The sequence below is a fragment of the Ranitomeya imitator genome, chromosome 1 (genome assembly GCF_032444005.1).
Source record: "Ranitomeya imitator isolate aRanImi1 chromosome 1, aRanImi1.pri, whole genome shotgun sequence".
NCBI lineage: Eukaryota > Metazoa > Chordata > Amphibia > Anura > Dendrobatidae > Ranitomeya > Ranitomeya imitator.
Genome location: NC_091282.1, coordinates 881828182 through 881854319, shown reverse-complemented (window position 1 = coordinate 881854319; position 26138 = coordinate 881828182). Strand labels below are relative to the sequence as shown.

The 26138-nt window shown below is 43.3% G+C and overlaps 1 protein-coding gene across 4 annotated transcripts in view; it reads right to left on the bottom strand.

The window, feature by feature from the left end:
* The window catches only part of CENPC (centromere protein C), a 365318-nt gene that overhangs the window by 68466 nt on the left and 270714 nt on the right, over nucleotides 1-26138 (bottom strand). For all 4 annotated transcript variants that reach the window (XM_069743120.1, XM_069743122.1, XM_069743124.1 and 1 more), the window contains 2 exons: nucleotides 22458-22540; nucleotides 7193-7258 (listed from right to left, as the gene is read on the bottom strand). In XM_069743120.1, coding sequence (XP_069599221.1) covers nucleotides 7193-7258; nucleotides 22458-22540 — 149 coding nt within the window. The remainder of the gene's footprint in view (nucleotides 1-7192; nucleotides 7259-22457; nucleotides 22541-26138) is intronic.

Here is a 26138-nt window from a genome sequence, read left to right as displayed (position 1 = left end):
TGTGCTTCTCCCATACTCTGGAACTCTCCACCCTAACACAGTCGCTCACTTACCACGGAAACCTTCAAAAAGAAACTGAAGACACACCTCTTCCGACAAGCTTACAACTTTCAGTGATCCTTCGTCTGCTGAACTGCCACACAACTAGCTCTACCCTCTCCTAGTGAATACTCACACATCGCCTGTAGACTGTGAGCCCTCACAGGCAAGATCATCTCTCCCTCTGTACTTGTAGGTGCCTTGTTTTGCTCATATTTACTGTACTTGTCTATAATTGCCCCTTCCACATGTAAAGAGCCATGTAGTAAAAGGAGCAATAAAAATAATAAATGAATAAGAATTATAAACACTGCTCAAAAAATAAAGGAAACACTTAAAACAACTGAATATAACTCCAAATAAATCAAAAGTCAGTGAAATCAAACTGTCCACTTAGGAAGCAACACTGTTTGACAATCAATTTCACATGCTGTTGTGCAAATGGAATAGACAACAGATGGAAATAATTGGCAATTATCAAGACACACTCAATAAAGGAGTGGTTCTGCAGGTGGGGACCACAGACCACATCTCAGTACCAATGCTTTCTGGCTGATGTTTTGGTCACTTTTGAATGTTGGTTGTGCTTTCACACTCGTGGTAGCATGAGACGAACTCTACAACCTACACAAGTGGCTCAGGTAGTTCAGCTCATCCAGGATGGCACATCAATGCGAGTTGTGGCAAGGTTTGCTGTGTGTCAGCGTAGTGTCCAGAGGCTGGAGGCGCTACCAGGAGACAGGCCAGTACACCTGGAGACGTGGAGGGGGCCGAAGGAGGACAACAACCCAGCAGCAGGACCACTACCTCAGCATTTTTGCAAGGAGGAACAGGAGAACTGCCAGAGCCCTGCAAAATGACCTCCGGCAGGCCACAAATGTGCATGTGTCTGCACAAACGGTTAGAAACCGACTCCATGAGGATGGTCTGAGTGCCCGACATCCACAGATGGGGGTTGTGATCACAGCCCAACACCGTGCAGGACACTTGGCATTTGCCACAGAACCCCAGGATTGGCAAATTCGCCACTGGTGCCCTGTGCTCTTCACAGATGAAAGCAGGTTTACACTGAGCACATGTGACAGACGTGACAGAGTCTGGAGACTCCATGGAGAGCGATCTGCTGCCTGCAACATCCTTCAGCATGGCCGGTTTGGCAGTGGGTCAGTAATGGTGTGGGGTGGCATTTCTTTGGAGGGCTGCACAGCCCTCCATGTGCTCGCCAGAGGTAGACTGACTGCCATTAGGTACAGAGATGAGATCCTCAGACCCCTTGTGAGACCATATGCTGAAGTGGTTGGCCCTGGGTTCCTCCTAATGCAGGACAATGCCAGATCTCATGTGGCTGGAGTGTGTCAGCAGTTCCTACAAGATGAAGGCAATGAAGCTATGTACTGGCCCACACGTTCCCCAGACCTGAATCCGATTGAACACATCTGGGATTTCATGTCTCGCACAATCCACCAAAGTCACGTTGCACCACAGACTGTCCAGGAGTTGGCGGATGCTTTAGTCCTGGTCTGGGAGGAGATCCCTCAGGAGAACATCCGCCGCCTCATCAGGAGCATGCGCAGGCATTGTAGGGAGGTCATACAGGCACTTGGTGGCCACACACTACTGAGCATAACCCACCATGGGTCAGAATAGAGACACAAATATACAGTTGGTGGTCATTGTTAGTAATAAAGAAAAGCCTAGCTGGGGGTTAACCCAGAGAAAAACTTAGCTTCCAGCCTCATTATTTATGTGTCTCTATTCTGACCCATGGTGGGTTATTGTTTCTATATGAACCATGCTTTTTAATCATTGTGTGTAGTCCCTCTGGTTTTGTCTACAAGTCCTGTCTGGGAGTGTGAAACGACGGTTGCTCTCTGCTCTATTGTTGCCTCCATCTTTAGATTGCTATATTGTGGCCATTGTTGTCTCAAAAGGGTACTGTGACAATACATATAATTCTGTCAGGGCATATTCCCTATATCTGTGTGTATGCATACTGTGGATGCTTGACTTCAACGGCATCTATATTGCATATGACCCTAATAGAACACACCCTTTGAATATAATTGGGACTTTTATTTTGCGGAACAATCATTAAGGGTACACAAGATTTGAATCAACCTCTTCTCTCTCTCTCTCTCTATATATATATATATTTTGTCAGGATTCCCCTGACCGCTGCCACCAATTTGTCACAATTCACACCGTGACCGTCACCCCTACGTCACGGGTCGGGGTGGCTTTGGGCCAACAGACGGCTATCACATGTGCAGGGGGGCTTATCTTAGTTATCCCTCCACTGCTAACAATGTGATGAGAAAACACACACAAGGCTATTGACCTCTTAGTTTACAGCAGGGGCTTATTCTAGGTATCCCACTGCTTTCAATATACCACAAACTGCAGGGATTTATGTATATCCCGCTTACAGTTCCACTTAACACTTGCAGCTCTCTGGCGCCCCCCTTACTCTCAGGTCAGATTAGGTACTGCACCCTGGGTAATTAGTCGCCAGAAAGGCTGCCTGCTATGTACTGGCTATTGGGCACGCTGCAGCGACGCGATAACTACTCCCACTCAGGCAGGAACAATAATTATCAACGCCGCAGTCGCTACAGCATCACTCAACAGTCAGCACACTCTCGCTGCCACCAGCTTCGATTAAACGAGTCCGAAGCTAACCCAACACAACAGTAGCGTATTACCCTTCAGAAGACTTAGGGTACAGTTTAGAACAGGAGAACAAACTAATATTAAATATTATATTCCATAACAATTAGGCAGTGCTTTATCAAAAATATTTTATAAAGATGTTACAAATGAGACAATTGCAAATATGTACAAGGGTAATTATGAAATAAACAGGGATTAAATGAGGAAAAGTAACACTCACATGTTCAAAGAATGGCAGGCAACCATACGTCCCAGCTCATTTGGACGTGCTGCTGGCTTCAGGAGAAGACGAGAAGTCCAGAAGAAGAAATCAAGCAGAAGACTGAGCTGGGGAAGCCTGCCAGACACTTAAAACCTTAAGGCTGTGACATCACAGAAAGGCTGGTTTATCCTATCTATCTACTTTCTATAACTTCGCTACAAAGCATGTCATAGTGATAACAAACCTAGTATTCATCTAGGATTAACGTGAGCATTCTAATGAGATCAAATATGTCCTATCTGGGATACATATTTACAGAGAAATCCCTACTTCTTTACCAGATGGAGTTAGAAGTTCATGTTTACAGCGGTTGACAGCTCCGCCGAGTGACGTTAAGGAATATATATTTTTCCTATTTCTAGCTTAACTCGTTTGCCTAATATCTTACAAAAACTAAACAAAGAATCTTTCACGGATCCTCGAAGTTTCTACTTCACTTATAACTGGACAAGAGCTTACACAGGAAATGCCGGTCGTAAATACCTTTGGCTCTCCTAAAACCCCCACACTCTCTGAGAAGGAAAGCCAGGAATTTGAAGCTACAAACTGTTGCAGTATCACTCCAAGAAGAGGGGCTTAGCCCACGCAGGCTAGCAAGAGAACTACTTATGATATTTCATACCATATCGTGATATATAGATATATATATATATATATATATATATATATATCTATCTATATATATAATTGTCTAAGGGTTTTTCCGTTTTCCGTCTGTCTGTCCTGGAAATCCCGGCTCTCTGATTGGGCAGCGACGGGCACAGCGACGATGATGTCATAAAGGACGTAGACATCCTGCGTCTGATTGGTCGAGGCTGCCAGGCTTCCACCAATCAGCAACGGGCACAGCGACGATGATGTCATAATGGTTGCCATGGCGACGATGGGGTCATAAAGGACGTAAATAGTAGTAAAAAGACCCAGCACTCTAACTTAGCTTTTAGTCAGTGGTTTAATTGTGTCCACGTTAAACAACAGAAACGTTTCGGTCCTAATATTCGGACCTTCCTCAGTCACAGTAATAAGATATGGTTGACACCAGGCAGACCCCAGGATTGTGAGATCTCAGTAGATTCATGGGGGATGGTGGACACAGACAGTGTCTCAGGGCTTGTAAAAGTATCCGGCAGGTGCCCTTAGGGAGAATCTGGAGCCTGTGTGTGTGGTCTGAAGGGACGCGGCCTCCACCGTAAGTCCATAAAGGACGTAGACATCTCACGTTTCTGATTCAGCGACGGGCACAGTATCGACGTAGATGTCATAATGGTTGCCATGGCGACGATGATGTCATAAAGGTTGCCTCGGCCAATCAGCGAAGGACACAGTCTGCCGCGAATTCTGGAATCATCATTGTCCATATACTACGGGGACATGCATATTCTAGAATACCCGATGCGTTAGAATCGGGCCACAATCCCGATGCGTTAGAATCGGGCCGCCAGGCCTCGACCAATCAGCAACGGGCACAGCGACGATGATGTCATAAAGGACGTAGACATCTCACGTTTCTGATTCAGCGACGGGCAAAGTATCGACGTAGATGTCATAATGGTTGCCATGGCGACGATGATGTCATAAAGGTTGCCTCGACCAATCAGCGGCGGGCACAGTCTGCCGCGAATTCTGGAATCATCATTGTCCATATACTACGGGGACATGCATATTCTAGAATACCCGATGCATTAGAATCGGGCCACAGTCTAGTATATATATAATTGCCTAAGGGTTTTTCCGTCTGTCTGTCTTTCTGTCTGTCCTGGAAATCCCGCCTCTCTGATTGGTCGAGGCCGCCAGGCCTCGACCAATCAGCGACGGGCACAGCATCGATGTAGGAATACTGCTTCTCTGATTGGTCGAGGCCGCTAGGCCTCGACCAATCAGCAACGGGCACAGCGACGATGATGTCATAAAGGACGTAGACATCCCGCGTCTGATTGGTCGAGGCCGCCAGGCCTCGACCAATCAGCAACGGGCACAGTATCGACGTAGATGTCATAATGGTTGCCATGGCGACGATGATGTCAAAGGTTGCCTCGACCAATCAGCGACGGGCACAGTCTGCCGCGAATTCTGGAATCATCATTTTCTTTATACTACGGGGACATGCATATTCTAGAATACCCGATGCGTTAGGATCGGGCCACAATCTAGTATGTATTATATATATATATATATATATATATATATATATATATATATATATATATATATATATATATATATATATATATATATATATATATATATATATATATATATATATATATATATATATATATATACACTAGATTGTGACCCGATTCTAACGCGTCGGGTATTCTAGAATATGCATGTCCCCGTAGTATAAAGACAATGATGATTCCAGAATTCGCGGCAGACTGTGCCCGTCGCAGATTGGTCGAGGCAACCTTTGACATCATCGTCGCCATGGCAACCATTATGACATCTACGTCGATACTGTGCCCGTTGCTGATCAGAGAGGCGGGATTTCCAGGACAGACAGACAGAAAGACGGAAAAACCCTTAGGCAATTATATATATACTAGATTGTGGCCCGATTCTAACGCATCGGGTATTCTAGAATATGCATATCCCCGTAGTATATGGACAATGATGATTCCAGAATTCGCGGCAGACTGTGCCCGTCGCTGATTGGTCGAGGCAACCTTTATGACATCGTCGCCATGGCAACCATTATGACATCATCGTCGCTGTGCCCGTTGCTGATTGGTCGAGGCCTAGCGGCCTCGACCAATCAGACGCTGGATTTCTACGTCCTTTATGACATCATCGTCGCTGTGCCCGTTGCTGATTGGTCGAGGCCTGGCGGCCTCGACCAATCAGAGACGCGGGATTTCTACGTCGATGCTGTGCCGGTCTCTGATTGGTCGAGGCCTGGCGGCCTCGACCAATCAGAGAGCCGGGATTTCCAGGACAGACAGACAGACAGACGGAAAAACCCTTAGACAATTATATATATAGATATAATATATATATATATATATATATATATATATATATATTTTGTGTGTGTGTGTGTGTGCATATATATAAATATGTGTGTGTATATATATATATATATATATATATATGTCTGTGTGTGTGTGTATGTATATATGTGTGTGTGTGTGTGTGTGTGTGTGTGTGTGTGTGTGTGTGTGTGTGTATATATATGGAATTGTTAGGTTATTGATAAGACCTATACTGTTCTTATATTTGTATTGCACTGGGAGGGTATTTTTAACCAAATTTTCATTAAAAATTTATACTTTTTAAGGGATTACATGTTATACACTTTTTGATTTTTCTCCCTTTTTTTCCACGATAAATTTTTTTTACTGCCTGTATAATCAATTAGACAACTTTATTCTTCATGTCGATGCGATTACCGCGACACCACATTTGTGTTTTAATGTTTTGCCACTTTTATACAAAAACAAAATATTTGAAAAACAAAATTTTTTTGCACCACCATATTCCGAGAGCTATAGATTTTTTTTTTTTTTATCTAAGCTGATGGAGATGTATGGCAGCTTGTTTATCGCAGGACATGGTTTTCAGCTATTCCAGTTTTAATTTACATTAGACATTTTATTCCACTTTTTGCTGGCAGTATGATGTAAAAGCATCGTTGTTGGCGCTTTCTTACGGAGTTCAATGAAGGGGTTAACTAGTGGGGCATTTTTATAGACAAATTGGAAGCATAAAATCTCCAGCGTAGAAAACGTAGATAAGTTGAAAGTTAACTTTCAATAGTCCAAGTATAAAAACATGGGTAACTAGACATTACAAAAGGATGGAGATCTATAGCAGTATAAACCGACACGTTTCAGCTGAGTGCCTTCATCATAGTATACGCTTTTGCATTGTAGGGAATTAGTTCAGTGTATCACACACAGGTAGGAGGCGTGTCTACTCTAAGCAGGAACTTACAGGCCACCATACCCAATTGACCTTGCACCATCTTTTGGCCCGAGGTCACCAAGGAGGCCATCTGCACAGCATGATCTCTATCTCATTGTGCCAATCAGAGCAGAGAGAGAGCCTCGACCCTCAGCTATGCCGATGACAGCGGCATCAGAGGGGTTTAACATACACGATCGGTGCTAGCATCGATCATGGGTGTTTCTGCAGGGTTTCAGCTATAATATATTGTGGACATTTGCTGTTGATCGTGCCGTCGTGAAGAGGTTTAGAAACATGAACTCATAATCTACATACCTGAACAAAAAGTAGCTGCATCATTGTCAACTTCAAAAGACCCATGTTTCTCCTGGTCCACAGATTCTAAATTAGCAAAATAATAAATGAAAAAAATGATTAGACAATGTGAAAACAACAACAATATACAGTACACATTCTAGCCAATTCTCTTTATGAAACAGCCTGTATATTAGTAGCAATTCAGCAATTTTTATAGCTAGCATGTTGTGGGCATGGGCTTAAGGCCCAGTCACACTAGACGATATCGCTAGCGATCCGTGACGTTGCAGCGTCCTGGCTAGTGATATCGTCCAGTGTGACAGGAAGCAGCGATCAGGCCCCTGCTGTGATATCGCTGGTCGGGGAAGAAAGTCCAGAACTTTGTTTCGTCGCTGGCTCTCCCGCTGACATCGCTGAATCGGCGTGTGTGACGCCGATTCAGCGATGTCTTCGCTGGTAACCAGGGTAAACATCGGGTTACTAAGCGCAGGGCCGCGCTTAGTAACCCGATGTTTACCCTGGTTACCATCGTTAAAGTAAAAAAAACAACCACTACATACTTACCTACCGCTGTCTGTCCTCGGCGCTCTGCTTCTGGTTACACGGGGACCTCGGGATCGTTGGTCGCTGGAGAGCTGTCTGTGTGACAGCTCTCCAGCGACCAAACAGCGACGCTGCAGCGATCCGGATCGTTGTCGGTATCGCTGCAGCGTCGCTTAGTGTGACGGTACCTTTAGTGTGGAATTGTAATACAAAATGTAAAATGCCGAGTGGCGCCAAGTATTACAGGGTTAATAGGGTTAATAGTACTGCTGCGAATACAACAATCACCACCTGGGATTGAATTAAACAAAAAACAGCATAAAAGGATATAAAAATATATCTAGGTATTCGCGCTGATGCAACCCAATTAAGAAAGGACCCTGCATGGACTCCTCATCTTGGTAAGAACGTTCTTTACTTTAAGTTTTTACGGCACAGCACCAAAACGAAAATTTATATTAATCGTGAAGGTGCTATGACTTGATCTACCATAGCGGTTGCTTCATTTATTGATTGACTATCTTTTTATTAGTATTTCATGGATTATTACATCTGATCCTTTCTTAATCGGGTTGCATCAGCGCGAATACCTAGATACCTATTGTCCAGAAAGATGAAGGCAGCACTCCAATAGAAAAAAATAAGAGCATTTTATTGGCCCATGTGCGACGTTTCAGTCCAAAGTGTGGACCTTTCTCAAGCTTGAGAAAGGTCCACACTTTGGACTGAAACGTCGCACATGGGCCAATAAAATACTCTTTATTTTTTTCTATTGGAGTGCTGCCTTCATCTTTCTGGACAATAGCATGAGGTTTGGTATATACCTGGAAGGATTTTTTGCACCCTCTGTCTTCTTTTGGTGCTGCTTTTTGTTTTCTTTTTCTATACCTAGATACCTAGATATATTTTTATATCCTTTTATGCTGGAATTGCAATACGTCTAACGTTTCCTGTCACATATGTAACTGTATTCATAGGCCCCATTTGCAAAATGAGGGCAAGAGTAGGATTTGAATAGATACATGTTTTTGAGGCATGGTATTACACATACATATACAGTTATGTCCAGAAATAATTTGGACAGTGAAAAGTTTTGACGTTTTAGCTGTTTACCAAAACATATTGAAGATAGTTATGTAATAATTATGTGCTTAAAGTGTAGACTGAACTTGAGGGTATTCACAATTTTAATTGTAGAAAGGGGTTAGAAATGACAGCTTTTTAATATGTAGCCGACTCGTTTAAAAAAGGACCAAAAGTAATTTAATTCTCAGAAGCTCTTTAATGGGCTTAATAGGCTATTCTATCATTAATACATTACCAATTAAACAGATAAGAAGTGTGGGGCCGATTCCAGGTGTGGCATTTACATTTAAAAGCTGTTGCTGTGAACCCACAACATGCAGTCAAAAGTGCTCTTAACCCCTTCACCCCAAAGCCTGTTTTCACCTAAGTGACAGGGCCAATTTTTACAATTCTGACCATTGTCACTTTATGAGGTTATAACTCTGAAACGCTTCAACGGATCCTGGTGATTCTGACACTGTTTTCTCGGGACATATTGTACTTCATGATAGTGGTAAAACTTCTTCGATATGACTTGCATTTATTTGTGAAAAAAACAAAAATTTGTCGGAAATTATGAAAATTTAGCAATTTTCAAACTCTTAGTTTTTATGCCCTTAAATTAGAGAGTTATATCACATAATATAGTTAATAAACAACATTTCCCACATGTCTGCTTTACATCAGCACAATTTTGGAAACAATTTTTTTTTGTTAGGACGTTATAAGGGTTAAAAGTTGACCAGCGATTTCTCATTTTTGCAACAAAATTTGCAAAACCATTTTTTTACGGACCACCTCACACTTGAAGTGACTTTGAGGGGTCTATATGACAGAAAATGCCCAAAAGTGACACCATTCTAAAAACTGCACCCCTCAAGGTACTCAAAACCACATTCAAAAAGTTTATTAACCCTTCAGGTGCTTCACAGGAATTTTTTGAATGTTTAAAAAAATTGAACATTTAACTTTTTTTTCACAAAATTTTTACTTCAGGTCCAATTTGTTTCATTTTACCAAGGGTAACAGGAGAAATTGGACCACAAAAGTCGTTGTACAATTTGTCCTGAGTACGCCGATACCCCATATGTGGGGGTAAACCACTGTTTGGGCACATGGCAGAGCTCGGAAGGGAAGGAGCGCTATTTGACTTTTCAATGCAAGATTTGCTGGAATTGAGATCGGAGCCCATGTCACGATTGGAGAGCCCCTGATGTGCCTAAACAGTGGAAACCCCCACAGGTGACACCATTTTGGAAAGTAGACCCCCTAAGGAACTAATCTAGATGTGTGGAGAGCACTTTGAACCTCCAAGTGCTTCACAGAAGTTTATAATGTAGAGCCGTAAAAAAAATTTTTTTATTAATTTTCACAAAAAAATGATCTTTTTGCCCCAAATTTTTTATTTTCCCAAGGGTAAAAGGATAAATTGGACCCCAAAAGTTGTTGTGCAATTTGTCCTGAGTACGTCGATACTTCATATATGGGGATAAACCACTGTTTGAGCGCATGGCAGAGCTCGGAAGGGAAGGAGTGCCATTTGACTTTTCAATGCAAAATTGGCTGGGATTGAGATCGGACGCCATGTCGCATTTGGAGAGCCCCTGACGTGCCTTAACAGTGGAAACCCCCCACAAGTGACCCCATTTTGGAAAGAAGACCCCCTAAGGAACTTATCTAGATGTGTGGTGAGCACTTTTAACCCCCAATTGTTTCACTAAAGTTTAGAATGTAGCATTGTGAAAATTAAAAAATCATTTTTTCTTTCCACAAAATGATGTTTTAGCCCGCAATTTTTTTTCCCCAAGGGTAACAGGAGAAATTGGACCACAAATGTTATTGTCCAATTTGTCCTGAGTACGCTGATACCCCACATGTTGGGGGGAACCACCGTTTGAGTGCATGGCAGAGCTCGGAAGGGAAGGAGCACCGTTTGAAATGCAGACTTAGATGGAATGGACTGCAGGTGTCATGTTGCATTTGCAGAGCCCCTGATGTACCTAAACAGTAGAAACCCCCCACAAGTGACCCCATATTGGAAACTAGACCCCCCAAGGAACTTATCTAGATGTGTTGTGGGAGCTTTGAACCAACAAGTGTTTCACTACAGTTTATAACGCAGAGCCGTGAAAATAAAAAATATTTTTTTTCCACGAAAATGATATTTTATCCCCTATGTTTTTATTTTCCCAAGGGTAACAGGACAAATTGGACCCCAAAAGTTGTTGTCCAACTTGTCCTGAGAACGCTGATACCCCATATGTTGGGGGGAACCACTGTTTGGGTGCACGGCAGAGCTCGAAAGGGAAGGAGCGCCATTTGAAATGCAGACTTAGATGGATTGGTCTGCAGGCGTCATGTTGCATTTGCAGAGCCCCTGATGTACCTAAACAGTAGAAACCCCCCACAAGTGACCCCATATTGGAAACTAGACCCCCAAAGGAACTTATCTAGATGTGCTGTGAGAGCTTTGAACCAACAAGTGTTTCACTACAGTTTATAACGCAGAGCCGTGAAAATAAAAAAAATTTTTTTTTTTTTCACGAAAATGATATTTTATCCCCTATGTTTTTATTTTCCCAAGGGTAACAGGACAAATTGGACCCTAAAAGTTGTTGTCCAACTTGTCCTGAGAACGCTGATACCCCATATGTTGGGGGGAACCACTGTTTGGGCACACAGGAGAACTCGGAAGGGAAGGAGCCCTGTTTTACTTTTTCAAAGCAGAATTGGCTGGAATTGAGATCGGACGCCATGTCGCGTTTGGAGAGCCCCTGATGTGCCTAAACAGTGGAAACCCCCAATTATAACTGAAACCCTAACCCCAACCCTAACCCTAACCCTAGCCCTAACCCTAGCCCTAACCCTAGCACTAATGGGAAAATGGAAATAAATACATTTTTTTACATTTTATTATTTTTCCCTAACTAAGGGGGTGATGAAGGGGGGTTTGATTTACTTTTATAGCTTTTTTTGGCGGATTTTTATGATTGGCAGCTGTCACACACTAAAAGACGCTTTTTATTGCAAAAAATAGTTTTTGCATCACCACATTTTGAGAGCTATAATTTATCCATATTTTGGCCCACAGAGTCATATGAGGTCTTGTTTTTTGCGGGACGAGTTGACGTTTTTATTGGTAACATTTTCGGGCAGATGACATTTTTTGATCGCTTTTTATTCCGATTTTTGGGAGGCGGAATGAACAAAAACCAGCTATTCATGAATTTCTTTTGGGGGAGGCGTTTATACCGTTCCACGTGTGGTAAAATGGATAAAGCAGTTTTATTCTTCTGGTCAGTACGATTACAGCGATACCTCATTTATGTAATTTTTTTTATGTTTTGGCGCTTTTACACAATAAAAACTATTTTATATAAAAAAAATAATTGTTTTTGCATCGCATTATTCTGAGAGCTATAACTTTTTTATTTTTCTGCTGATGATGCTGTATGGCGGCTTTTTTTTTGCGGGACAAGATGACGTTTTCAGCGGTACCATGGTTATTTATATCCGTCGTTTTGACCGCGTGTTATTCCACTTTTTGTTCGCCTGTATGATAATAAAGCGTTGTTTTTTGCCTTGTTTTTTTTTTTTTTTTTTTTTGCGGTGTTCACTGAAGGGGTTAACTAGTGGGATAGTTTTATAGAGCGGGTCGTTACGGACGCGGCGATACCAAATATGTGTACATTTATTGTTTTTTTTTTTTTTTTTTTTACATAAATAAATGGATTCATTGGGAAATGTTTTTTTTTTTTTTTTTATTTGGGGATTTTTTTTTATTTTTTTTTTACACATTCTATTTTTTTTTTTTTTTTACTTTCTAACATTGTCCAGGGTGGGACATCTCTGTATTAGATCAGATCGTTGACCTGACACTGTGCATAGCACACTGTCAGATCAACGATCTGACAGGCAGCTTACCTGGCTTTCCAGCGCCTGCTCTCAGCAGGCGCAGGCTAGCCAGGTCACTTCATGACCCGGAAGGAGTCCGGCGGCCATCTTGGATCCGGGGACTCCTTCCGGGTCACCGGAGCAACGCGATCTCATTGCGTTGCTCCGGTGGGAGAGCGCAGGGAGCCCCCGTCCCTGCGCGATCCCCCTCTATGCCGCTGTCACTACTGACAGCGGCATCAGAGGGGTTAAATGCCCGCGATCGGCGATAGCGCCGATCGTGGGCATTGCTGCGGGGTGTCAGCTGTCATATACAGCTGACACCCGCACCCGATCACCGCGGCGCTCAGCGCGAGACCGCGGTGATCGGTGCGCCGTACTAGTACTGCTGCTGGCACTAATGCAGTGCCGGCAGCGCAGTACTAGTACGGCGCGTGTCGCGAAGGGGTTAATTAATGAGATCAACATTATGCTGAAAAAAAATCCATCAGAGAGACAATAGAAATGTTAGGAGTGGCCAAATCAACAGTTTGGTATACACTGCAAAAGAGAGCACTTATAAGCTTGGGAACTCAAAAGGGACTGCATGTCCACAAAAGATAACAGTGGTTGATGATTGCAAAATCCTATCCACGGTAAAAAAAAAAAAAACATTTATAACATTCAACCAAGTGAAGAACACTCTCTTAGAAGTATGCTTTAGTATCGAAGTCTACCGAAGAGAAGACGACTTCATGATAGCAAATACAGAGTGTTCATCTCAAGGTGCAAACCATTAATTAGTCTTAAAAATGTGAGCCAAGCCTTACTGTGATCTTTGAGAGGCAAAATGATAAAATCAACAGCAGGTCAAGAAATGGTTTTACTTATTTTTGACACTTTCTCGTGTGGTATAAGCGATCAGACGATTTTATTCATCATGTCGATGCGATTACAGTGACACCATATTTGTGTTATAATGTTTTGCCACTTTTATACAAAAAAACTAATTAAAAAAAATAAATTTTTGAACCACCATATTCCGAGAGCTATAGATTTTTTTATCTCCGCTGATGGAGATGTATGGCAGCTTGTTTATCGCAGGACAGGATGACATTTTCAGCTATACCAGTTTTAATTTACATAAGATGTTTTATTACACTTTTTGTTGGCAATATGATAAAAAAGCATCGTTGTCGGTGCTTTTTTACGGTGTTCACTGAAGGGGTTAACTAGTGGGACATTTTTATAGACTAAATGGAAGCAAGAAATATCCAGCATAGAAAACGTAAATAAGTTGAAAGGTAACTTTTAATAGTCCAAGTATAAAAACATGGGTATATGGCAATAGAAACCAAAGTTTTTCACCGGAGAGCCTTAGTCATGGTATACGCTTTTGCATTGCAGGGAATTAGATCAGTGTATCACAAACAAGGAGGAGGCATGTCAGCTCCTACACTAAGCAGGAACTTACAGGCCACCAAACCCGATTGACATTGCGGCCATCTTTTGGCCCAGGGTCACCATGGAGACCATCTGCACAACGTGATCTCTATCTCATTGTGCCGATCGGAGCAAAGAGAGCTCCGACCCACAGCAATGCTGATCGATGTTGCAGTTGTAAGGTGCTAGCAGGTTTGCAAGATGCAGGAACAAGCAGGAGGCAGAGCAAAAGTTAATGGGTATTTTATATATAATTATCACAGCAGTTACTCCACCCAGGGAGTAAGGGGATGAAGGTAAATAGGAACACAATGTGTAAACGGTAATAAAGTAATAAGGGGTCAAATAATGAGTTAACTTATCAGTCTCTGGTTCCTGGACGATGGAGGCTGGAAAATTCCACGATGGCGCCGTAGGTGACGCGAGAAGTCTCTGAGCCGGCCTAGGAAGAAAGTGAATCACTGTCTCTAAATGGTGACGAAGTATCCTGGTCTTCCTGCACGTGGTCTCGTGATCCTGGAACGAGGTGCTGACCAAGGGGAGATCTGATGCACCGCTAATGGTGTACAAAGTCCCAGAATGGAGGCTGCAGTCTCACCACTACAAACCGTGTGCACCGCAGGATGAGCGTTGCAAAGAGTGTCGGCAGATGTCAGCGGCACAGACCAGCTAGTACTATAGAGGTCAGAGAGTAACAGGGAGATGGTCTCAGGAGATGCACAGTCTGTATGAGCGAGGAATGGAAGGAAGCAATGCAGGACTGAAAGTTGGTGGAGGAGTCAACCTTCTCTTGTTGCACACGCCGAGTTACCTGCCAAAAAGCCCCATGTGCTCTGTTTCTTATATATCACACCCGCCGCCCCCAACAGTCAGGTGCAAAGGTCTGCTCTTGTCAGAAAGTGCTTCCCTCGGCAACAATGGTGACAGCCCCGACAGCTCCGGCCTGGACACGCAAGAGAGACCACTATTCTAATCCATCTTCCTGCATTTCCCCACTCCTGCGTGCCATTCCACAGGCGAGGATTCTTGTAAAATATATGGGAGTCTTCCTCTCGTTCGTACATTTTGATGCCAGATGAAGTGTTCTTGATCAAACGATTGGGGGTTTTGCCTGCTATTGTTCATTCAAAGCATCGTAAGTTGGAAGTAGTGGAATCCCCTTGAGTGGCAGAATCAGGTTGTACAGGAGGGAGCAATGTGTCTATTCTCGGGACTAGATTCTTCGGGGACCCCATGTCTTTGTTCATCACTCTCCTCATCCTCTTCTTCCTCTACTACCATGGTAACTGGCTCGAGAGTCTCTGGTGCCTCTCCTACTCATACAGGATCTTTCGATAGGCAAGGCTGAAGCATATTCTGACAGCCATAAAGATGAATGAAACCTTACAGACTGCATGTGTGGTTGATTCCGCAGTTTGTTCTCTGGATGGAGTCAACAGCAAATTTCGTGAAGTGACCTACCATCACTAAATGTTCATACCCTTGGTGGGCCAGCCCGATGGTCAGATAATCTATCATTAATAGCTCCAGGGGGGCGGATGTCACAATGGACTGCATGGGGGCTCTCTGCTCCGGCGGTTTAGCCAATTCACATGTCCGACATGCCCTACAAGTCACTTCCACAACCACCTTCAGCCGAGGATCATAAATGAACGGCTGTAACCACTGAAAAGTCTTCTCTTGACCAAAGTGCGCTCCTTTCTCATGTGCTTCGGTGGCTCTTGGACAACAGCGCTTCTGGAATTATGACTTGCCAGGTGGCACCTAGCTCCATCTGAAGTTGCACTTTCCAATACAGCAATCCATTCTTCATCTGAAGGCGTTCCTACTGTCGAAGAATCCACAGAGTCTCCTGGGACAGAGTATTTCTCTCTGCCAAACTGGGAAGTTTCTTTAAAGTCACACAGTCTAAGCAGAGCATGCTCACTATCTTCTTGCTGCAACCAGACCCACTCATCTCGGGATCAGCCCAAGACGCCCCCCTGAGTCAGGGTTTGTACCTGGTCCTGCGACGCCACCACCATCCTGGCAGGACTTAGAAGCCTGGGGACCTCCTCACTTTCCAGTTCTTCATCTCATGTTTAGCATGTTTCACCCTGGATAGGGCATCAGCATGAGTGTTCTTTTCTCAACTTTTGCTAGCAATTTTGCACACAAACTTTGCCTTTCTGGCCACCCATCGTTGTTCCAGAGCTCCCAGCCTCGCATTTTCCAGATGAGCCAATGGGTTGTCGGTGTGTACTAGTACTTCAGACCCGGAAAAATATTCAGCGAACTTCTCCATCACAGTCAACACTAACGCCAGCAGCTCCAACTTAAAAGAACTGTAATTGTCCAGATTATGTTCGGAATTGTTAAGGGACCGACTTGCGCAAGCGATCACCTTCTCTCTTCCGTCCTGTATCTGTGACAACACAGCCCCAAGTCCATGCAAACTCCCGTCGGTGTGGAGAATAAAAGGTTGAGAAAAGTCCACATAGGCCAACACAGGAGCTTCAATCAATGGCTTCTTCAGATCTTGAAAAGCTTCCTCCTGGTGTTCCCTCCAACTAATGTTCCAGTACTTTGGGCCAGAGAGCACTCCTTTAAAAAGCTCCAGCAGCAATCTTGCTCGGCGGGCAAAATTCTTCACAAAGCGGCGGAAATACCCGGTCAGTCCCAGGAATGCGCGAACATCTTTCGCCATCTCTGGAGTGGGCCAATCCTGTAACACAGTGATCTTCTCTTGGGATGGTTTCACCCCTTTAGCAGAAACAACATGGCCCAAGTACTCACTCAATCTGAGTGCGGAACAAATGACATTTTTGAGGTTTCACTTTTAATCCGTGCTTCTGAAGGTGACTCAACACCTGTTCCAGCTGTTGTAGATGTTCCTCAAATGAAGCAGCGTAGCCTATAATGTCATCTAATTAGATAAGCATCGCTTCAAAGTTCAGATCACCCAGACACCTTTCCATGAGACGTTGAAAAGTTCTGGGAGCGTTGGCCAAGCCGAACAGCATTTGGTTGAATTCAAACAGGCCCATGGGTTGAATAACGGCGGTCTTTGCTCTATCCTGTTCGGACATCGGCACTTGTTAATAGCCGCTGGCGAGGTACAACTTTGTGAAAAAAAAAGTACTTTTTCATTTTTACGGATCAATTTGTGAAGCACCTGGGGGTTCAAAGTGCTCACTATGCATCTAGATGAGCTACTTGGGGGGGGTCCTAGTTTCCAAAATGGGGTCACTTGTGGGGGAGCTCCAATGTTTAGGCACACAGTGGCTCTCCCAACACGACAGTGTCCGCTAAAGATTGGAGCCAATTTTTCATTGAAAAAGTCAAATGGCGCTCCTTCCCTTCAGAGCCCTGTCGTGCGCCCAAACAGTGGTTCCCCCCACATATGAGGTATCAGCGTACTCAGGACAAATTGTACAATACCTTTTGGTGTCCAGTTTCTCTTTTTACCTTTGGGAAAATAAAAAAAATTGTTGCTAAAACATCATTTTTGTGACTAAAAAGTTAAATGTTCATTTTTTCCTTCCACGTTGCTTCTGCTGCTGTGAAGCACCTGAAGGGTTAATAAACTTCTTGATTGTGGTTTTGTGCACCTTGAGGGGTGCAGTTTTTAGAATGGTGTCACTTTGGGGTATTTTCAGCTATATAGACCCCTCAAACTGACTTCAAATGTGAGGTGGTCCCTAAAAAAAATGGTTTTGTAAATTTCGTTGTAAAAATGAGAAATCGCTGGTCAAATTTTAACCCTTATAACTTCCTAGCAAAAAAAAATGTTTCCAAAATTGTGCTGAGGTACACATGTGGGTAATGTTATTTATTAACTATTTTGTGTCACATAACACTCTCGTTTAACAGAATAAAAATTCAAAATTTGAAAGATGCAAAATTTTCTAAATTTTAGCCAAATTTCCATTTTTTTCACAAATAAACGCAAAAATTATCGACCTAAATTTACCACTAACATGAAGCCCAATATGTCATGAAAAAACTCAGAACCGCTAGGATCCGTTGAAGCGTTCCTGAGTTATTACCTCATAAAGGGACACTGGTCAGAATTGCAAAAAGCGGCCAGGTCATTAAGGTCAAAATAGGATAGGTCATGACGGGGTTAAGCAAGAAAAAGGCCCCTATTAAAAAAAAAAAAGGTGATATTCACGTAGATTACTCACTACCCGCTGTCATGTCAAGGGTACCGGATTCAGAGGCTGATCAGGTGTACATACGAAAACCCTTCTGTATACCGAAGGGTCCTGCGATCTTCCACTCCTGACTGGGACGGCTTCCACTCCTGCCACTTGAGCGGCTGCTCCATTTAGTATGTCTGTGCTGGTGAACGGGTACTGGTAGTGGTGAATGCTGTTGCTGTCCTCTTAGGTCCTCCATGATTAAATCAACTTTGGACATAAGCACCCTTCTTGTAGTCATCCGTCCTCTTTATAAAAGGGAACCATAGCGCTTCTCCTTGGTTCCGCGACCTCAGGTCCCGAAAATGCCCCTCTCACACTGCCCCAGCCAGGACGTGCTGAATTCCCCCGAGTCCAGGTCGGTATTCTCGCCCAGGGCGCCGCAATCTTGCTTCTGGCGCTCCCCTCAGACGTCACTCGGGCACTTCTCCAAAAAAGGTGGGCCTGCGAAACACCAGCATGTATATGTCGCCCACATAATCACCCTTTCCCTGAACAAAATCTATGTCTGTCAGGGTACATTTCACCACTCATACCTAGACGAGCAAACATGGGCAGGGTCGTTACTGACTGGGCACTGGGTGACTGCTGGCTATGGAGGCAGGCGGTCACGGGGCTGCTTCTAACTCCTCCAGGGTCTCCACCTGTGCCCTCAACCTCTCCCTTAATCAGTCAAACACGAGTTCCAACAGTGCCAGATAAAGTCACCCCCACCTCCATTCAGCGCAGCCATGGCTCACTGCAATCAGGCAGTGTTCAAATTAATATGCCTTGAGGATCGCAGTCACACAGCTCAAGAGTTGTGGACAGGTATCCAGGCCGACTTAGAACAATGGCTGTCTCCACTTAACCTGGAGCCATGGAAGGTCATGCGCGATCACGGTGCAAACATGGTGGCGGCCCTATACAGTGGCAACCTCATACACATGTCTTGCAAGGCTCACATCCTCAACCTGGTGGTACAGCATTTTGTCCTCCACTATTCGGGCCTAGATGCGCTGCTGCAGAAAGCACGTACACTGTGTGCTCACTTCCGACGATCGCACCCCGCAGGTCATCGAATTGAACCACTACAGCGGTCTTTTGGCTTACCAGTTAACTGTTTCATTAGCAATGTTCCAACACTGTGGAATTCCACTTTGCACATGTTGCAGCTGTTATGGCAGCAGCATTGAGCCCTGGTGCAGTATGTCCCTTTTGCATAGCCTGGGCCAATGCATTCCTGACGCTGTGCAAATCACGAGTAGGCACAGATGATGGACCTCTGCAGTTTTGAAATGGCTACTAAGATGGTTAGCGCTGACGATGCTGTCATCAGCATCACTACTTCGGTCACCTACATGTTGGCACACACTTTGAATAGTCTGCGGGGAGAGGCGATTGTCCCAGAGGAAGAGGTGGAAGCAGAGGAGGATGTTGAAGAGATATCTCAAAATTTCCAGACTTTAATTGCACAGGTGGTGCCATGGGAGGATGGCTTACAGCGATCGAGGAGGGCTCATGGTACAAGAAAAGCTGTTGGTGAATATGCAGAAGCCGAGGAACAAATGGAGAAGGACGAGGTAAAGGACATGCAACAGTCAGGAGATGAAGACTATAGTGATCCGCTCACTGTTGTCCGTGGTTGGCAAGAGGGGACGGAGGAAGCAACCTTGACTGTTATCTCATGGACTTGGACATCATGGAAGCGCCCGACATATCAGCGCCTTCTTGTTCAGCAAGATGCTAGTATTCTCAGGGTTAGAAAAAGTGCTGATTACTGGGTTGACACTCTGTTAGATCTATGGTACAAGATTATATTTAGACAGATGCATCCCCCCTCTGGAAAGGAATGCCCGCATGCTAGAGTATCGAAGCACACTTGTAGATGATCTTTAGAGTGGTTTTCCCAAAGACAGCAGAGAGGTACACCGTGAGCATCCCAATTCTAGAAGTCCAACCCCGGAATCATCGAGGTGCCATCGCAAAAAAACATTAGAAGCAGGGTGACAAGCAATTTCTGTGAATCATTTAATACATTTTTTTAGACCAGCCCGTGAACCAGTAGAACAGAGTACAGGTCTGACATGCTGTGGTCGACTGGAGAGGATGGTGCAAGAGTATCTGGAGCTCATTATTAATGCCATTGGTGGGAACCTTTTAGTATTTTGGTCATCAAAAATGGAAGAGTGGCCTGAGTGCACCTATCAGGCCTTGGAGGTTGTCATGCCCGGCAGCCAGCATTCTCTCAGAACGTGTCTTCAGCACTGCTTTTGATGTCCTGACAGATAACAACCAGCTGTACCCTGAAAGTGTAGGCTGCCTAACTTTCATCAAAATGAAGTCATGGATTTCCATTGACTTTTGGACCCCAGTTGCAGACTGGGTAGACTAGGCGATGGTGACATTTTTAGTGTTATGTGTTGATCTCGCATTATTGCAGTCTGTGCCATCTTTGTGGTGTGTACTGTGCCTGTTGTTGCTACTGTTGCTGATGTTACAAACAATTTTTTGAAATGTGGAGACTCCAAGTCAGGTATCCATCTGGTGGGTTGCCTGTGGTTTCAGGTGTGTCAGAAGCTTACTATACTGTTTCTACTCTGGACATTGATCCCACTTTAGTGGTGTAAGATAATTTTTTGAAATGTGGAGACTACAAGTTGGTTTCCATCTGGTGGGTTGACTGTGTAAGTAGGGCTCCCAGACAGAAAATATTGCACTCACTTTCAGTCAACTACTTGTGTTACTTTCTTTACATTTTTCTACCAATTGTACTGTATGAAACGGATGTTTGAGCCATCTGAGTGTGGCTGGGAAAGGGAAGGGGGGGGGGGGGGGGAAGTGTTGCATGAGGTATCAGGGCTCCCAAAGACTTACACCGCTCCCTTAGCAACCACGTCCTAATTGAAACTTCCATTCAAAGCTCTAAATGCTGGCCCTGACCCTGTTACCTCTTTCATGGCACATGGCCGACTTCTGCTGTGCCATTATCAAATTTCTACTCTAGGAAAATTGATGGCACGTTTCCTGTTGTCTGCCCCTAATTTTGGGAAATATTTGTACTCCAAGTAGGGTCTCCTTCATGGGTGGTGCCTTTTGCAGTATTGCTCCCAAAACGGCAGGCCTTCACTTACTTTTAGTCAACTACCAGTGTTACTATCCTTACATTTTTCTAACACTAGTGAAAAAAAAATTGAGCTGTTGCATGAGGTATCAGGGCTCCCAGCACATCTTGCCTACACTGGTCCTTCACCCACCTCGTCTTCATTTAAAGTTAAATTCAAAGCTCTAAATGCTGGCAAAGACCCTGATAAAACATGCATAGCCTTTTGCTGACTGCTGCTGTGCTATTCTACAATTTCTACTGTGGGTGAATTGATCAGTAACCTGTTACTTTCCTTACATTTTTCTTCCAATAGAAGTCTATGAAACTGATGTTTGTGCCACTTGAGTGTGGCTAGGAAACTAAATAAGAATTCAGCTGTTGAATAAAGTATCAGGAGTCCCAGCTAAGAAGGCTTACACTACTCCCTTAACCACCAGGTCCTCATTAAAACTTGAACTACAAGCTGTAAATGCTGGGCCAGACCCCGATACCTCATACATGACCCATGGCTGACTGCTACAATGCAATTTGCAAATTTCTACTGTGGGTAAATTGATGATAGTTTTCATAGTGTCTACCCCTAATTTTAGGTGTTTGGGAAGCTTTTTGTCACCTCTTAAGATGTTGTGTACACGTTTGGTTTGGCCTCCCATTGACTAATAGAGTTCTGGTACGTTTTTCAAACTGTTCAATGAACATGTTCGGCGAACGTCTAATTGCTCGGTGAATCGATCCTTGATAGGTTCCCTCATCTCTACTGAAAACAGAATGAAGAGTACCATAAGGCAGGTGATTAGCAGCTGTCAGGTGAGCATTATGATTTTTTTTTTTTTACTTATGGCCCTGTTTGAACTTGCATACACACACAGGTTATGAAAAAAGCTATGGAATTTATCTAGCACGTGACTCAGGGACTGCCTGAGTAGGTTTGTACTATGAAATCTAAAGGCGGATTTGTTAATTGTTTTGCAGATATTAATGGGTGTGATAACTGAGATCTTCATGTCAATGTTAATATAGCTATGCACATACTTTAAAAACCTACATTTTTCTGAAATAGGTAATTAAAAAATAAAGTCACATTTAATCATACCCAGAGAATCCAAATCACATGCAACCGGTTTTATTGCTGCAGTAGATCGAAGTGCTCTTTGGCGTATAACAGGCCCACTTTGACTGTAGAAACATATACACAAAAAAGGTCAAAAAGTTAAAACATTTGTATTGAAATTATAAAGATTTACATCAATAAAAGACAAAAATTTACATCTAGCAGTCATGACCCCAGTAACATCTAGATATGTCCAATAAAATCATTTAAAGAATATTTTACACTACAAAACCATTGATTCATTGATAATGTGCAAAAGAGTATGCTATAGGTGAGGATCATTGCATGGAAGTGCAGGACCATAAGGAAGCTAGCCGGGTAACAAAAGACATGTTAGAGGGGGGAGGGTCAGGGAGGCTAGTCCTTCTCTTGTTACCCAAATTGGAAAGTTGATAGATGGAGGCGATATAGTACAGGGGTAGTATTGCCGCTGCAAGACATGTCCTCTGAAAACCAGGGGATTATCTGCTCCAGTAAGAGGATAATGCATGGTAGGCAAGATAAGTGAGGATGGAGAGGGAATCAATTATTAGGGTAAAATACAAGGTGATCTGACGCAAAGCCTGTAACCAAGTGCCAGTAAAACAACTCATCGTGGATCAGGTTGATAGATTACTGGAAGGGCCTGGTGAGGACCCAGCATTAGGATCAATGACAAAGTTACACGTACGTGACACATCCTTAAAATTATTTAGGATATAAGCTTATAAGGGATATTCCCATCTCCAAGATCTTATCCCAATATGTAGCAGGTGTAATGATAATATGCACAATAACCTTAGAAATGTAGTATAGTTTTTTGAATTAGCCATGTCTCTTTCCTCATGTGCAGGTTTTGCAGGACCTTAGGCATCCATGGTAATGGCCACTAGCTATCAGTGGTCGGAATCATGGATACCCAAGGTCCTGCCCAGAGCCTACACATGAGGAACGACATAGCGAATCAGAAAAACTATACTACATTTCTAACTGAAGGAATTTGCTAATATTATTACACCTACTACATATTGGCATAAGATCTTGGAGATGGGAATACCCATTTTTGGCAAAGACCTAGAGGTAGCATTTTCTGAAATACCATCTGTATCTTTTGACAAGCGTGGGGGAGGGGTCTGCTTAAATGTAAAATCATCCCTAAAACCCACCCTACGTGATAACATGTGAGGCTAATGAAAATGTAAAGTTCCTGTGAGTGGAGATAAGAGGAGGGAGAAGGAATAATGAAATAGTGATAGGGATTGATATGTCTTTAAATATAATGCAAATAGATGAGGCCGCTAATCAGGGAGAAGTTATTATAGGGGAAGGTGGGTGGGGAGACTGCAATGCCCTGATAGAAATTAGGAAGCATAATCCTGCAGCTCCAGGAAAGAAAGAAAAAGGAAATACAATAATCTTTCACACCTGGTGCAGAATCCAACAAGGGAAAGGGCGAATACTTCAAGACCTAATTCTAACCAATAAGACAGACCGAAAAATAAATGAACGGGTTGAGAGACACACTTCGGTAATTGACAACAAAACTACATTTTCACTTACGTGTTAGCTTACAATGCTGGTCTTTTGATAGTTGACCAACAGCTGCATTTCTTTGGACTACAATCGTTCTGACATAACTAGGACAGACTTCCATTTGAAATACGTGATGAGGGGGGGGCAATTTTATTACATTCATGGAGAACCTTTTTAATAAGATGTTTAGCAGAGGGCTACAAAAACCATAACCTTGAGGAAGACTAATTCCAAACAGAATATTTTACTACCAAACTGGCCAAGTCAGGGAGCTCTATAATGTATAATAAAGTGGACATTGTGAGGGCTGATAGAAAGGGCATATGCTAGCATGCTCACTTTGGAGGGATGTGCAAATACCAGGCACAATCCAGTTTCGAAGCCAGAGATGTATTGAATCAGCTGCAGCTTGCACCATGTATCCGATAGAAATATTAAATATTAAACTAAAAAAAACAGGGGTGATAAAAGCGTTACTTAGTGTGACATACAGACAGGTAATATCTACATAAGAATTTCTAGGAAGAATTATGGCTACATGTTGCAACATGTCAGGCATGTATCTGTAAGATGTTGAAATACGAAGCCCTTATTCTTTTAATAAACTCTTACGAAGATATTAGCTGCCTATTTGTCACACTCTGCAGCGCTTTTATGACCCCTCATTTTAATTTTAAACTATTTATCTCAAGGAAATGCTGACAGCTGATACATGCTGTCCGTGGATTGGGCAGCATATAGCAGACACTGGATGCATGATTTCAGCTGTGTATGTTTGACTGACGTGCTGTGGCATTTCAGAGAAAAGGATACATTAAAAGTACTCTGGGACCAAGCAGCAAGAAGAAATAGTTAAAAAAGTTTGGTCCCTGTTGGCTTCTCTCTGCCCGCAGTCAATTACCATCAGGTGTCTATTATAAATGCACACTGGGAAGACCCTTTAAAACTAACACTGTGACACTGTGTGAAAGAAAATTGTTGCCTTTGTCAATATCCAACTCACAAGGATAGTTAGTTTGTGTAAAGAGCAGTAGGAAAAGAAGGGAAACCTACATGAAACTTCAAGGAGTAAATCTAAGACCTCAATCACATGTCCAAGTATAAACATGCTGAGCTCTTTTAGGGCTCTCTCTTCTGGCTCTTTGTTTGTCTGGGCTTTGATTAGGGCTATAATCATTTGAGGAGTCTTCTGATTCACTAAGATCTTTTATATCCTCATACTTTTCACCAGATGCTCCTGGCATACTTCTTTTAGAAGAGAAAGTAGAGTCCATTTTGTCTGATGAGTTGGGATTCCCATCCATTTTTATTTTCCTATTTATTTCTGGGCGGTGTTTTAAGTCTCTTGGAGGGGACCTGGATCTAACAGGGCTGATAAGATTTGCTTGGTCCTTATGCGGTTTGTAACTGCTATATTGTTTACTCTGCTTTGCAGTGCTTTGTGATTTTGGTGAGTGTTGGTGTTGGGTACTTCCTTTTGTTTTTGAGAAGCTCATAGTGACTGGACTTGATAGTTTGATTGATGTAACGTATAGACAATTAATATTTCAATGGCTCAATCCACTTAGGCTGCAGTTGTCTTGCTCTCAGCGTTTACCCACAAGCGGTATTGGACAGTCTCTCAAGTTAGGCCCAGAGCTGTGTGAGATGTGTTTCTTGTTGCTTAAGTAATGTTTTGGCAGCACAATGTGGAATGAGCGTGTCTTCCACAATGGGTGTCACAGGTAGGGCCGATGTTTACACTCTGTCCCCAGAGGATTGTATGGTTGAGACCGGGTTATCCGGTGTGGGAGCCGCACTGTTGTTGTATTTGTGGCGGCGTTAAAATGTCACTGGGGCACTTATGTGCGTGCCTGTAGAAGGGAAGAAGGCCTCTAACTATGTGGAGAGCTGGGGTGGGTATATCCCCGAAGCATCAGGATTTACAGTTACAGGCGCGACGCTGCTAAAAGTGTTCCCGGACCTCTCTAAAGAGACTCTAGAAGGCCGAAAAGAGTTCAACAGAGTTACCTCTATCCTCAGAGAGGAAAAAATACCCTACAAATGGGGCTTTCCCCTAAAACTGTTGGTGATCTTTAAAGGGCGAACCATCCCAATTCATTCTCCTGGTGAAGGAATGGACTTCATCCATTCGATCAAAGAAACTTTCAC